Genomic DNA, 15,566 nt, shown 5'->3' with positions numbered 1-15,566 from the left:
TTTGGGTTGCAGGTGGTTTCGGTGGGGGAACAGCTGAGGCACCATCTCCTGGCCCTTGCTGCCTGTGCATGGCTTTGGACAGGCCTGTGTCTCCCTGATCCCACCGACATGGGCTGGATGGAGACACCAAACCCCCAGGAACAAGAGGTGGGTACCAGCCCCAGCAGTCCCACCTCTGCAGGGCTGTGCCTGACCTCAGCACCTCTGGGTTCCTCTGCTCAAGGCAGTGGTGATGGCAGAGGGAAAGAGACCTGGAGACAGGGACAGGGTAAGAAATGCCATTCCACCAGCTGGGAGTCCCACAGGCTTGTCCAGGCTGGTCCAGCTCAGACACCCCTAGCTGCTGGCACAGGGGGGTGTTTCCCAGCTGGGATGGGATCTGCACCTGAGCTCAGGTCCAGCACCTCTGGGAGGTGGCTCAGCAGAGGCAGCGCACACAGCCCTCCTCACCCCACAGACAGGCCCTGGGTGGGCAGGGCAGGCCCACAGTGCCTGGAGAGGACCAGTGCTCCAGCTCCAGCCTGTACCCACCTGAGGCTGGGCACTGGGGGAAAAAGCACCCTTGGAGATGCCGGGGATCGAACCCAGGACCTCCCACATGCGAAGCGGGCGCTCTGCCGCTGAGCTACATCCCCTTCACGCCTGCCAGCAGGACAGACACTCTGCTGCCGTGACATGTCTATGACAAGCACAGCCCTGTTGTCCCCTGGGTGCCCTCTCTGCAGAAAACAGCATTTGAAGCCTCCTGAGATGGGGGAAGTCAGGACGGCCTCTCCCCGGGGGCCTGATCCTGGCACAGGGGTGCACTGCAGAGCATTGCCCCTTCCACGTCTCGGCAGGGCAATGGGGCAGAAGGAGGCTCTTGCTGCAGGCGCTGCTCCCACGCTCTGACCCACTCTGGGCTTGATGGAGAGGAGAAAACCCCCGAGCCTCCTCTGCCACCCAGGGCAACAGCCGTCTGTCTCCCATCTGTCCCCAGCTCCACAGGAGGAGCAGAGCAACAGGGTGAGGGAAACACCCTCCCTGGGGTGAGGTGTCCCCAGGCTCTGATGGCACCCCAGGGTGTGCAGTGGGGGGACATGGGGACAGAAACCTCTCACCCCCTCATCCAGGTAGTGGGCCTCCCCCTGCACCCCCCTCCGCGCCAGCATCCCTGGAGGTGGGGTGAAGGGCAGGCTTCCATTGCCCTGGGGCTGATGCCCAGAGAGGAGCACAGAGGTGTTTCATCAGTCATTGCAGCAGGCGGGTCAAGGGGGGCAAGAAACTCTGCTCAGGACAGCGTGTGACTACACACGACGCCCATGCACTGCAGTGGGTGATCCTCAGCACGGCTTGGTCAGCTGTCCTGGGCACATCAGAGGTCTCGCTGCGACAGACCTCCAGAGGAAGGGTGCTGCCATTCAGGCCTCAGCTCCAGGGAGTGCCTCTGCCTGGGAGTGGGGGGGGGACAGTGGCCTCTGGTCTGGGAACTGAGAACCAGGTGAAGGGGGGTGTGAGGAGAGGAGCTGTCAGTGCACCATGGCGAATGAGAAAGAGGAGAGAGACAGGGTCTTTGCAGAGACTGCGCAGTGGAGAGACCTCAATCCCTGTGGAGCAGGGAAGGAGGGAGAGCTGGAGACCACCCCAGAGGAGCACTGAATGGAGAGTCCTGCCCAGGGGGAGGCTGGGGACTCATGGTGCTGGAGGAAGGCTCCTTCTGAGCTGCAGGGCTGCAGCTACAGAGCAGGGACAGTGCTCTGGCAAGAGGTGAAGGAGCAAGCAGGGCTGGGGCAGGCTGGAGGAAGGCAGACAGGTCTGCAAAAATCTGAGGGAGAAAATGATTGCTGAAGCCCAGGGTTGAACCAGGGACCTTTAGATCTTCAGTCTAACGCTCTCCCAGCTGAGCTACTTCAGCCCTGCCCCAGCACTGGTCCCCGTGCCACCCGTGCCAGGCCACAGGCTGGCACCCAGGAGGAGTGCTCCTCAGGGAGGTTCCCAGGGGAAAGCTGTGCCCAGCCCCGAGCAGAGGGGACCTGGCTCCTCCCTGACCCCAAGGCCAGGTGGGCTCCAGCTTTGGTGGAGGCCAGCTTACACTGGGCGTGCCAAGATGTCTGTGGGCCTTGTACAAACGGGACAGTGGTGAAGGTAAATGGGCAGACCAGGCATGTGCAACTGCAAAGGCTGAGGGTGGAAGAAGCGTGGGGCTGGTGGAAGACCTTACCTCCTTCCCCAGGGAAGGCCTCCTCCCACCCTTTTGTCCCTGGCTCCACTTCACTCACTCCTTCATTCCCAACTCCTCTATCTCCTCCCCGCTGAGCAGCACAGGGGGATGGGAATGGGGGTTGTGGTAAGTCCATAACAGTTCCTCTCTGCTGCTCCTTCCCTCTAAGACTTTTCCCATGGGGTCCCTCCTATGGGCTACAGTCCTTCAAGACAAACCCGCTCCAGCATGGGCTGTCCTCCATCCAGCATTCTTTCAAGAATTGTCCAACATCTTCAGTGTTGGGTCCTCCATGGACTGCAGGGCTTACTTTCCCCACTATGGTCTTCTCCATGGGCCGCAGGGAAATACTGGCTCTACTCTGATATTCTTCATGGGCTGCAGGAGACTATCTGCTCTTGTGCCTGGAGCACCTCTTCCCCCTCCCTCTTCACCAGCCTTGGTGCTTGCAGGGCTGTTTCTCACATTTTGTCTCCCTTACTCCTCTCCCATTCTGGCAGTTGTGTCCTTTCTTAAATATGCTTTTGTAAAGGTCCTACCAGCTTCGCTGATGGGCTCGTTTTTGTGCAGTGGTGGTCTGCTTGGAGCCTGCTGGAACCACCTCTGTCTGGCATGGGGAGGCAGCCCCTGGTGTCTTCTCACAGAGGACACCCCCGCATCCCCCCTGCTGCCAAACCCTGGACACCACCACCAATACACAGTGTAAATCTTTGTCTTGCTGAATGACATCCCCTTCCTCTTCCCTCATCCACAAATACAATTTACTCACTGGGGAGGAAGAGAGAGAGCAGAGAAGGCCTTGATGCTGTGCAAACATGGTTCAGCAATAGCTACACCATCGGTGTGTTGGCAACTCTGTTTTGGTGACAAATCCCAAACACAGCACCACGGGGGCTGCCGTCAAGAAAATTAACTCCATCCCAGCCCAAACCAGTACGGTGTGCCTGGAAGAATGTTTCCAGGATTAGCTGCTCTATCTCCTTCCCAGGGAGAGAGGTGAGGCTGACTGGCCGGTAGTTCCCTGGGTCCTTCTTCTTGCCCTTCTCGAAGACAGGAGGCACATGTGGTTTCTTCCACTCTTTGGAGGACTGTATTGTGTGCACACACGTGAACTGAGGCAAGAGGACTCCCACCACCTGTGGGTTTGTGGCAGGTATGGGAAGAAGCTGAGTCCCTGTGACGGATCCACTCGGCTCCCTGACCAAACCAGCAGTAGTTTGGTTCAGGGTCCAAAGGAGGTAAAGGCCCAGGTGTAACCTGGCCAACAACTTCTCTAGTTCCAGTCTGTTCTCTGAAAACAGGAGCAGAGGGACATGGTGAGCATTGATGTATATGGGCTTGGAAACTGGAACACCCATCACGTGATTAAGACATGAGTAACAGGTGGTTCCTCCAAGACTCATTTGTCAGGGAACAAAGAAAGTTGTGGGTACAAGGAGTCTCATGCATACCTTTCCCATCACATGGAATTTGCCTATGAGCCAACCACTCTATTCCATAAATGTGGCAGCCTAAGGGTATCTTCTTTGAGCTCTCCCTGCTAAGCAGCTGGCTGCCCAGCGGTGGTCTCTCCTTGAGCTGGGACACCTCTCAAGGTTACTCCTTGAGGCTGAGAGACCTCTTACCCACTGCAGTTCTTTGCTAAGTGACTGATATCGCGTTTAACCTTGTGTAACAGTGCACTAAGATTTTGTATTGGTGACTTTGATTCTGTTTTGGTAGCTGTGAATCATTGTTATATCCTCTGTGCAGTAAGGAATAGAGTGATCCTTGCCATCCAACTTTGTTAAGTTGCAGTAAAACCGCTTTTGCTGATACCTGGCGGTGTTTTTTTAATTGGTCTAAATCGCCCGTCTGTGACAAGCTAGTGTAGTCAGCAGGAGTCTGGATCTGGCTTCGCGACAGGAGACCTTACTGCAGCCATACACTGTATATAAAGCTGGCTTATGAGAAGATGAAGAGAGACTTTTTACCAGGGCCTGTAGTGATAAGACAAGAGGCAATGCTTTAAAACTGGAAGAGGGTAGGTTTAGATTGAACATCAGGAAGAAATTTTATCTGGTGAGGGTGGTGAGACACTGGCAGAGGTTGCCCAGAGAAGTTGTGGATGCCCCATCCATGGAAGTGTTCAATGCCAGGTTGGATGGGGCTTTGAGCAACCTGGTCTAGTGGAGGGTGTCTCTGCACATGACAGGAGGTTTGGAACTAGATGATCTTTAGAGATTTTGTTCCAACCAAAACCATTCAGTGATTCTATGATCCTGTTCTTATCAACTTCCCTCTTCTCAGCATCAAGCAGATGAGCAGAGGTTCAGCAAGAGAATAGTCAAGGGCTGTGAACACAGGTGCAAGGGAGAACACCCTGGCATGACCTGCCTCCCAGCCTCACATCACCCTGGGTGGAGATGACCTGCATCCTGCATCTATGTCGTCGTGTTGTCACTCAGGTCACCGGACCCCTTCGGGAGGCCCTGGGGTGTCTGCCCCACACCAGCTCTGGGCTTTCCTGGAGCTTCGGTGCTGTGTTTGCCCACTGAGTGGAGTTGTGTTTGGCACCCAGGCACCTGGCATGGCACTAGAGTGGCACGAATGGCATGAAAATGTGAGCTCAGAAATACAAGTCTTCAGTGCAGGGATGTGGGTGTGCCTTAGCTTTATAGTGACTGGAGCTTTAGTGAGTACATTGGAGAGAGATAGAGAGACCTGGGGCACTCCTCGCTTTGATCAGCTCAGGAACGTATTGCACAAGGCACGTTCAGGTGCCCTAAACCTCTGGGGTCACTGCGGGTGGCCAAGGATCTCCTCCTTCTCCCTCTGGCCCTCAGCTGATGCTCAGGAAGGAGGTGGGCATTCTCAGAGATTTTCCATCAGACCTCGCAAACACTTGCACATGTCTTGGACCAACCCTAGCACTTCAGTCATCACAAAATGTCTGTATGTGAGCTCGTGAGTCCCCGATGAATAAAGGTAAAGGCTCCAAGCAGGGGCTCACATGCTGGTAACTCTGTTGTGCACACCTGAACTGAACCAGGAGGATTCCCAGCTCCTCTGGGTCTGTGAGGTTGAAGTGGGGAGCTGAATCCCGCTTCATCCAAGGGCTTCCTGGTCACGAGGAGATGCCTCATTGTCTCAGCTGAACCCCTGCCCTGCACAAGGGAAGCGAACCCCTCCCTGTGCCTGTCTGTGTGTCCTTTTTCTTTCTCATCGGTGTCCAGAGGGGGACACTGACACCTGTCATAGAGAGCCACCCTCTGGAAGGACCAACCGTGCTGCTGCAATCAGTCTCTCTCCACTGTTGGTGATTGCTTCAGGCGATGTTGCAGCATGTTCCCCAGGGGTGACCCCGGTGCCTTTCAGGAGCTGCCAGCCGCAGAGCCACAGGGACATCTGCAGCGAGCCCAGAGAGGGCAGAGAAAGTGGTGCCTTGGGCTGGTCCTCTGCTGCTGCTGAGCTGGGCTGGGCTCCTGGGAAGGAGGGAGCTCATGGCAAGAGGGCAGCACTGAAGAGAGACAGCTCTGCCCAGGAGCAGCTCCTCTGCAAAGCGCAGCAGGGCTGAGGGCACTGCCTGCAGGCACCAGGTGAGACAGCGGGAGGTTAAAGGCAATCTGGGTGGGAGGATGCTGAGAGCTCACAGAGAAATCTTCACCGCTGTGGACATGTTCTGTCTCTGGCTGCAGGGCAATGCACAGGAGTGTCCTGATGGGACCTCCCAGAGCTGGCACATCCCATGCTTGGTGTAGAGGAGAAGGACGTGCTCTGGAGCAAGGATTTCCTGCTTCACTGTTAGAGGGACAGGGGGGCATGACCCCTGCCTTCTCCCAGGGAAGGCTGCAGGGGTGTGAGGCCAGGTGTACCCCAAGGGGTGCCCAGGGCTGTCCTTCCGAGCAGGTTTCCTGTGCCCTGGGGGGCTGTGTGCTGGGACAGGGACTCAGCCACCTGCCAGGATCAGCACTCAGCCTCTAAGTCTGACTTTTCAACTTCCTACTCTTGGGCAATGGGAGGGGAGAAATGAAAAAGGAGCTCTCCACAACAAACAAGTCAGTGAGACTCCTGAACTGTCACTTTGAGTGATCGCTAGGTCTACCAAGAGCCTCCGAAAGTGCCTTCAGCCACTTCTCTTCCTATGGACAGCACCTGCATCACCTTTGCTGGACTCACCAGGGTTGTTCCGACCTGCCCTTTTCCACCTGCCAAGAAGAACGTGCACCCAGCCAGTGCCCCGAAAACAGACATATTTGTGTAGGGCCCAGGTGAGTGCACAGAGGTTGGGATGGGGGCTGTGAGAGGTGATGGGAAAAAGACATGGGAAAGGGAAACATCTCCCAGGAGGAAAATCTCCAGGCAGCAGGGATACGATCAGGGAATGAGAGGAAACTAAACCCAGAAATGTTGTGGGAGGGAGAATTCAGAAAACTCCGTATCATCCCCTCCATTGCAGACCCCTTCCTCTGAGAAAGCCCTCTTGCCTCCTTTCCCTCCAAGCAAAGCCTCTGCCTTCAGGGCAGTGGGGTCCAAGACGTGGACCACCTCCTCTGCAGCCAGAGCCCCAGCAGAGCTGTGGTGCAGCTCTCCAGCCACGTGTCCATTTGCCTCAGCAGATCACAGGGGCTTAGAGCAACTGCTGAGCAATGTTGATGCCTGGGAGGTGGTCTGAACCGTTGAGTAAGGGTAACACTTTCCTGGGTGCCTGGCTATCTCGTGAGTTCCCACCTGGAGTACTGCGTCCAGCTCTGGGGTGCCCAGTACAAGAGAGACATGGAGCTGTTGGAGCGAGTCCAAAGCAGGGCCACAAAGGTGATCAGAGGGCTGGAGCACCTCTCCTATGAAGACAGGCTGAGATAGTTGGGATTGTTCAACCTGGAGAAGAGAAGGCTCCACGGAAACCTTCTTGTAGCCTTCCAGTACCTGAAAGGGGCTACAGGAAAGCTGGAGAGGGACTGTTTATCAGGGAGTGTAGTGGTAGGACAAGGGGTAATGGCTTTAAACTAAAAGAGGGTAGATTCAGACTAGATATTAAGAAAATAGGGTGTCCCTGCCCATGTCAGGGAGGTTGGAACTAGATGATCTTTAAGGTCCCTTCCAACCCAAACCATTCTATGATTCTATGATTTCCCCATGTTTCTCCACTTGTCTGTGTTATTGCTATTGCTATCTTGTTCTAGCTGTCAGGCTCTCTGGGGATGGAGTTTCAGCTGCAGAGGCACACACTGACATTGTGAGTCCTCCCGTGCAGGTGTGTCCATGGAACTGAGGTGTCCCAGCTTTCACCTGTGGGGCTGTGGGGAACGCAGCCTGTGGGGCTGGGGAATGAGCTGTTTTTTTCTTAATCAGATGCCACCGTTAGGACACTTGGTTATCTCCTTGAGTTGTCCTTCCCAGCTGTGAGCTGCCCTCCAAAATCCAAACCTGTCCCTTAGCCACTTCGTGTTATCTGAAAGTCCCACAGAGAAGGACAGCGACGCTACAACCAAGGAAATGCTGTTGGGCTGGTGAAATGATCCATGCGTGTCCTTGGCTAGCAGTGGGGTGCTGAGAGCTTGAGAAAGGGTGAGACATTTAGTGGTCTGCAGTGGGTGCCTCTGCTCTCAGCAGTGTCTGGTGACTTTTCAGGGTAACATGGGAGTGTGATCACCCTCCATCTGAAAATGGTGTACTCCAGGGCAGCTGGGAACATGATGGAAGGACAGACCAGCTTCCCTCACTCTGCTCTAAGCCACAGGCAATCCTCTTATTTTGCAGGACTTGCTGTGTTCTCCCTGAGTGCAGAAGAAATGCTGAAGGTCTCTGACATCTGAGAACACTCCCCAGGTGAGATGGGGGGAGCTGTAAAGAAAAGTCCAAACCTCTCAGACTGCATTCTTCAGCACTGGGAGTACAGATGCTGAAAATTCCTACTGCGTTACTCTTTTCCAGGACTGGCCTCCGACCCCACTATTCCCATGAACCCACTGCTGCAGAGCAGGGCTGACTCCTCACCATCCTGTGGGCAGAGGCCCTGCTGCTCATGGCGCACTCAGAGAGCATCAACGAGTGCTCCAGCCACAGAGCTGAGAGAAGTCTCCTGGAAAAACATTAGAGTGTGTGTGTAACAGGGGGAGTATCTATGGGACATGGCTTTGAGTTTGCTCAGAGAAATCTCCCCTAACGTATTGTGTTATCTTTTGTGAACAGTGTCCCATGCTCAGATGCAGCAAATGTCCAACAGCAGCTCCATCACTGAGTTCCTCCTCCTGGCATTCGCAGACACACGGGAGCTGCAGCTCTTGCACTTCTGGCTCTTCCTGGGCATCTACCTGGCTGCTCTCCTGGGCAATGGCCTCATCATCACTGCCATAGCCTGCGACCACCACCTCCACACCCCCATGTACTTCTTCCTCCTCAACCTCTCCCTCCTCGACCTGGGCTTCATCTCCACCACTGTCCCCAAAGCCATGGCCAACTCGCTCTGGGACACCAGGGCCATCTCCTACACAGGATGTGCTGCCCAGGCCTTTCTGTTTGTCTTTTTCATTTCAGCAGAATATTTCCTTCTCACAGTCATGGCCTATGACCGCTACATTGCCATCTGCCAACCCCTGCACTACGGGACCCTCCTGGGCAGCAGAGCTTGTGTCCACATGGCAGCAGCTGCCTGGGGCAGTGGGTTTCTCAATGCTGTGCTGCACACGGCCAATACATTTTCTATACCACTCTGCAAGGGCAATGCCCTGGACCAGTTCTTCTGTGAATTTCCTCTGATCCTCAAGCTCTCCTGCTCAGATGCCTACCTCAGGGAGACTTGGCTTATGGTGGGTAGTGCCTGTTTATTTTTTGTGTGTTTCATTTTCATTGTGCTGTCCTATGTGCAGATCTTCAGGGCCGTGCTGAGGATCCCCTCTGAGCAGGGATGGCACAAAGCCTTTTCCACGTGCCTCCCTCACCTGGCTGTGGTCTCAATGCTTATCAGCACTGCCACATTTGCCTACTTTAAGCCCCCTTCCATCTCGTTCCCATCCCTGGACCTGGTGGTGACTGTTCTGTACTCGGTGGTGCCTTCATCAGTGAACCCCCTCATCTACAGCATGAGGAACCAGGAACTCAAAGATGCTCTGAAGAAGCTGAAGAAACTGTTGAGATGGTTCTTTGTTTGAGCTTCAGGGAGTTAAAATCTCTCCCATCCTTCAGTAGTCTGTCTGAATGCTAAATCTTTCATTGTCTTTATATCTGTCCTTTACTATCTGTCTGTCTCAAAGAGTTCTTGTATGGACGATCCTTGTGGAAGGCAGAGCTCAGCAGGTACTGCTTGCACTTACATACAGTTGAGGTGTGTGGTTTATGGTTTCCCGAATTGAATCATATTTTACTTTTGTTTCTTGGTAATGAAGAGAAATCTTTCTGTGTCTGTGAGCAGCCAGTTCTCTGAGGAAAGCAGGTGGGAGTTGGTTCAAAGGAGCTGTACTATCCAGCTGCACAATTCAATGGAGAAGTCTGATGTCAGTCTGATGCAAGTCCCAGGTGGCTGTGTGACGGGTGCACTCAACTCCTTAATCAAAGTAGCAGTGGTTTGGTACGGGCTCCGAAGGAGGTAAAAGCCTGAGCCACAGCCGGGCCACAAACTCCTGTTCTCTGAAAACCCACAAAGGAGCAGAGTGACACAGTGACCATCGATGCATATGAGCTTGGAACACCCATCATGCTATTAACACATGAATAGCAGGTGGCTTTTCCAAGACTCAATTATCAAGGAACAAAGAAAGTTGTGGGTACAAGGAGTCTCATGCATGCCATTCCCATTGCATGGAATTTGACTACGAGCCAACCACTTTATTCCATAAATATGACAACCTAAGTGAGCCTTCTTTGACCTCTCCCTGCTAAGCAGCTGGCTGCATGGTGGTGATCTCTCCTTGAGCTGGGACAGCTCTCAAGGTTGCTCCTTGAGGCAGAGAGACCTTTTACCAATGGCAGATCTTTGCGAAGTGACTGATAGCATGCTGAATTAATACTAATGAAACATTACTAGTCCATGTTGTTACTCAATTATTACAATCTTTGCATATATAATCCCTTAGACATAAACCCTTGACCAAGTCTGGGACTAGGATTGGACCTAGCTGCAGTAGACTCCTCTGAGTGGGAGTTTAGAAAGCAAGGCTGTCCTCTCTGAACCTCGTGACTCAACAGGAGGGTCTTCCTTACCCTTTGTACTTCTTCCAGTAGACATAAACCGTTGATCAAGTCTGAGACTATGATTGGACTCAGTTCCCCCTAAGCACCATCAGGAGTTTAGAAAGCAAGAAGGTCCACTCTGAAACTTGTGATTCAATGGAAAGGTCTTCCTTACTCTTCTGTGTTTCAGGTCTCTGTGAGAATCATTCTAACTCAATTCTAACCCAATTCTCCTTCCTATGTTTCTTCCATGCAGTAAGTAATAGAGTGAACCTCGCCATCAGACTTTAAGTCGCACTTTTGCAACATCATATTAAGCCCGCTTTTGCTAATACCTTTGACAGTAGTTCCTTAAGCGATCTGAACTTTGTTAAATTCCACTGAATTTCTTGAACTCTGTCAAATTATTGTTTTATCTCAATAAAACACATTGCTGCTTCTCTCTTTTGAGCGAGGTGCATTCCACTCTTTCACAACAGGCCAATGAAGGAACTGGTGGGGTTGGGGAGGTGAAGGGAAAGGTTGTCCATACAGTGTTGGAGCTCAAGGAGACTGCTTTTCCTACCTGCCAGGACTTCCTTAGATGGCCATCTGGATCGATATGACCTGGAGAATGCTGCTATCACCTCTTCTTTGTAAACCAAAAATTAATTGGAAACCCCTTTAAATAGCAAAAATCCTCTTCCATTAAATGCTCATTGAAGTATCTCTCTTTAGCTACCAATTAGCTTAAAAAGTCTTGGAGTCTTGAAGAAAATTACAGGAAAAGACAAAGCACAGGTCGGCTCTCTGCATTGTAATGAGCCCCAAAGCGTATTTGATGCTGAGTGCATGAACCTTTGATGCTGACAGGAGATTGTAAAACCTGCTCAAGAAAGCGAAGGTCAGAAGTAATCACTGAAGTTTCTTGAAGTATTAATGGGTGCCACTGATGACCATTACCCACACAGCTTCCCCACGGACTCATTAGAGGAGAAAATTGGAGGCAGTAATGACAGGAAGGCAAAGGAAAGTGCAGGTGACTCTGATGCTGAGAAAAGCCTTGATGTGTTTCATCGAGCCAAACTCCAAGCCCTGACCCCCAGCCTCTGGGAAGGGAGATCCTGTCCTTCATGCATGGCTCAGGGTTTTCCTGTGGTGGTGGGATGTGGGGTTTGCAATGTCCAGTGAAGGACCGTGGTACAAAACCTCCTGGCATCTCCAGAGTGTGCAAGGTGGCAATGAGGCTCCAGTGTCATGAGGACAAGGTGTCTCCTCAAAAGCCTCGGTGACAGAGACAACTGCCATAGCCAAGGAGACAAAGATCTCCATCCTGCTAAGCTTTTCTGCCTTGCCAGTGCCCTCGGCCATCTCCACCTCGGGCTGTCCTATGCTGTCCCACACCTCCTTTGTTTCCCTGCAGGCTGTAGACGCCCATCTCATTTTCCCACCTTGCCGTCACCCTGTCATGTCCCTCCCTGTACTACTGATGTCTCTCCTTGAAAGACAAAGCCATGACGTGATCACAGACCCTTGCTGGGTGATCTGTTGCACCACAGCACTACCCTTTGAGTGACATTTCTGTCTTCTTCTTGTGTCCAGGATAGACATCCCAAGCCGCACTTTGTAGCTTTGTCCTGCTTTATTCCACTACAGGGAAACTCTCCGTCATCTCTGAAACCACTCTTCAAGCAGTCACAGGCTATTGCTACAGTGCCCTGAGCCCCCCACGGCACGAGGCTAAAGGAGCAGAGGTCCCTCTGTCTCTGCACACAGGTCATGTGCTTCAGGCCCTGAAGGCCATCTTGGCAGACCTCCTCTGGACCCTCTCCAGTTCCTCTCCTCTCTTCCAGGAAAAGGAGCCCCACACCAGGATCACAACCATGCTGAATCAAGGGAGGGAGGTAACTCTCCTCGTCTGGGTGGCCACGCTTCTGTGCATGCAGGCCCATAGCCAGCTGGCCTTGTTCATGGTGAGCATGCTCCACCGGCTCCCATGGCATCTCCTATAGTGTCCTTCTCCTCAGGGTCACTCCCCAGGCAGTCAGGTCCCAGCTTGCCCTGATGCACAGGCTTATTCTGCCCCGATGCAGGACTGGGCACTTCTCCTTGAAAAACTTAGTAGGGTTTCTGTTGGCCAAATCCCAGAGTTTCTCAAGGTCTCCATAGACTGAAGCTTCATTGTGCCAGCTCTTAATACATGGGTGTAGGTGGCTCACCCTACCCAGTGATGCCTCTAACAAGATGACAGCACAAGGAATTGCAGGACAGGACAGATAATAAAAGGAGGTACTAGTTTATTGGACTTTCTGACCAAGGTAGGAATTCCCAGTGCAGCCATCCCAGAAACACCCAACGAGGGCACTAGGCAAGCAAAGCCAGGACCAGTGGGTAAGGGGAAACAGGTGGGCTGTTTGTGTGGGAGGATCTGAGGAAGACCAAGAGAGAACTTGGGAGGGAGAGAAGAAGGCAAGACAAAATAGGAGGTAAAGCAAAGGTTCAGATGAGGGCTGTTTGGGAGCACCTGTGGAGCAGCCCTGAGCCTGAGCAGGGCAATCAGCCCAGCTGGGTACCCTTCTGATGTGCCTGTGCAGTAATGCACAGTGTGTGGGGAGCAAACAGGAGGAGTCAGGAGTCTGTGGGGAGTTCCTGAGCTGCAGTCTCATGGGGAGAACTGAGATGTGGTCAGACAGCTGACACCACTGGAGTGTGGCCATGGGTAGAAGCAGCCTCTTTAGGAAGGACGGGGCAGGTCAGTGATGAGGAGTTGCCCTGAAAGTGAACAAGCAGCAGGACTGCATGGAGTTCTGCCTGGTGACAGATGATGAGCCAGGTGAGAGCTGATGGGTCAGGATTAACAGACAGACCAACATGGGTGACGTTGTAGTTGGTGTCTGCTATGGACCAACTTTATTGAGAAGAAGAAGCAGATGAGGCTTCTTCAGACACCTGAAAGAAGCTTCACATTCTCAGGCCTTGGCCCTCATTTTGCACTTCAGGCACTTGGCCATGGGCCTGGAGGCAGCACAGTAGGGCACAAAACACGCAGGAGGTTACTGGAGGGCACCAATAACCTCCTGAACATTCAGAGAAGGTGTTAAGAAATGCCAAGGCCCACCTCAAGTTCAGTCTGGAAATTTAATCTGGATGTAAAGACATCAGGAAAGAATTTGAGAATGATGCCAGCAGCAAGAGGAAGGCTAGGGAGCATGTGAGCCTGCTGCTAGATGGGCAGGGACCCTGGTGACAAAGAACACAGAAGAGGCCAAGGTACGCCATGCCTTCTTCATCTCTGAGTTTACTGGTAAGACCAACCTTCAGGAATCCCAGGCCCCCAAGACCAGAGGGAAAGTCTGCAGTAAGGAAGGCTTACCCTTGCTGCAGGAATCACCGGTTAGGGAACATGTTGAGAAGAAAGGACATGCATAAGGCCATGGGACCTGAGGGGATGCACTCATGAGCATCGAGGGGGCTGGCTGATCTCATTGTAAGGCCACTTGAATTCATCTTTGAAAGGTCATGGTGATTGGGAGAGGTTCCTGAGGACTGCAAAAAAGCGAGTGCCCCTCCTATCTTGAAGAAAGGCACAATGGTGGATGTGGGGAGCTCTACCCTGTCTCCCCTAACTGAGAAGGTAGATTGGCTGAGCAAGTAGGGACTAGATAAGTGGAAAATGAGGCAGATGAACAACTGACTGAATGTTCAAAACAGCATAAAGTCCAGCTGGAGGACAGTCATCAGTGGTGCAGCTCAGAGTTAATACTGGGTCCCATTCTATTTAAGCTTTCCATAATGTCCTGGAGGATGGGACCAAGGGCAACTTTGTGGGTGATAGAAAGCTGAGATGAATGACTGATACCCCGGATGGTTGCACTGCCATTCCGGGAGACCTGAACAGTCTGGAGAACTGGGCAGAGAGGTCCTCATGAAGTTCAACAAAGGAAAAGACAAAACAAGTTTTTCACCATGGACAAGAACAATCCCATGGACCAGCTCAGGCTGGGGGAGCAACTGGCTAGAAAGCAGCTTTGAAGAGCAGGATGGGGCATCCTTGTGGGCAACAAGCTGTCCATGAGCCAACAGTGTGGCTGTGTGGCAAAGTAGGTCTACAGCACCCTGGGCTGTGTTTGGAAGAGGACTGCCAGCAGGTCAAGAGAGGTGATCCTTCCCCTCTAGTCAGCCCTGGTGAGGCCACACCTGGAGTGCTGTGTTCAGTGGTGGGCTCCTTAGTATGAGAGTAAGTGATCTCCCTGTCCTTATCTCAACCCACAAGGGGCTTTTTTGTCTTTTCTCCTCCTGTCCTGTGTAGGAGAGGGAGTGATAGGGCAGCTTGGTGGGCACCTCGAGGCCAGCCAAGGTCAACCCACCACACAAGTCTTGGACTGGAAATGTGGAGAGAAAAAAAAAAAAAAAAAGGGATAAAAATCAAAGAGAAGAATATGGGAAGTATTCTGAAGATTTAGAAAGTTTGGAAGATTTTTAGATAATGACTTCAGGCAACAGGATCATTATAAATTATGAACACAACTTTTGATTTCTCCTATTTTCCACAGGTTTGTATGCATGGCTTTAATTTCTAGAAAGCATCTTTTTTTCAAAAGACTTTTTTGGGCATGGTGGAGAGGGAAGAGATTAATAGTCCTTAAAAAATAACCAAGAACACATAATGAAAACTGAAATATATCTTTTCACAGTGAGTGATAACAACTGAGTTTAGTCCAAAATGAAGCTGTACAACTGTCTGGATGTGAAAAAGAGATACAGAAATTCCTTATCCTTTAAAAAAAAACAGTATTACAGCTTTCTTTTGGCCAGCAGAGAAGGAACAAAGAAATGAAGTAGGTGGCCTTCACTTTTCATCCCCACTGAGATTGCTTCACATCATAAACTCAAAACTGTTTCCAGAAGTCTGTACTACAAGGCTGAACGTAGTAGGAGGTGTTATTTTGTTGCCTTCCTATAAATCATAGCCAATGTAGAGAAAGAAGGGAGTGAAACCTTGTCCCTCTGCTCCCTTCTGAGCTGCAGAGGCTTAGGGTGAGCCATACCACGGGTCAAGTGGTGAAGCTCTCACCAGAACTTCCCATGTGCAGTGTGGTTGTCACACCAGAGCTAAGCATCACAGGCTCTCATGCATGAAGGCAAGGAAGGAAGCCAGAGAAGATCTGGGACAAAGGGTGGATGGGGACACAAAGTCCAAAAAAGGCTTGCCCATGGCCCCATGTGAGATGTGACCCAC

The 15,566-nt window shown here is 52.1% G+C and overlaps 1 protein-coding gene and 1 non-coding gene across 2 annotated transcripts in view; one reads left to right on the top strand and one right to left on the bottom strand.

Annotated features, from left to right (window-relative positions):
• Window positions 1-563: 563 nt before the first annotated feature.
• On the bottom strand, window positions 564-635 carry TRNAA-CGC (transfer RNA alanine (anticodon CGC)). Its single transcript has one exon. It is a non-coding gene; the product is annotated as a tRNA-Ala (tRNA).
• Window positions 636-13,126: 12,491 nt separating this feature from the next.
• LOC129196936 (scavenger receptor cysteine-rich domain-containing protein SCART1-like) overlaps window positions 13,127-15,566 on the top strand; it is an 18,214-nt gene continuing 15,774 nt past the window's right edge. The window contains 1 exon segment of the mRNA XM_054804904.1: window positions 13,127-13,160. Coding sequence (XP_054660879.1) covers window positions 13,127-13,160 — 34 coding nt within the window.

Source organism: Grus americana, chromosome 27, assembly GCF_028858705.1.
Source record: "Grus americana isolate bGruAme1 chromosome 27, bGruAme1.mat, whole genome shotgun sequence".
In the NCBI taxonomy this organism is placed as follows: Eukaryota; Metazoa; Chordata; class Aves; order Gruiformes; family Gruidae; genus Grus; species Grus americana.
The sequence above is the reverse complement of the archived record's forward strand: the minus strand, read 5'-3'. Positions and strand labels throughout refer to the sequence as shown.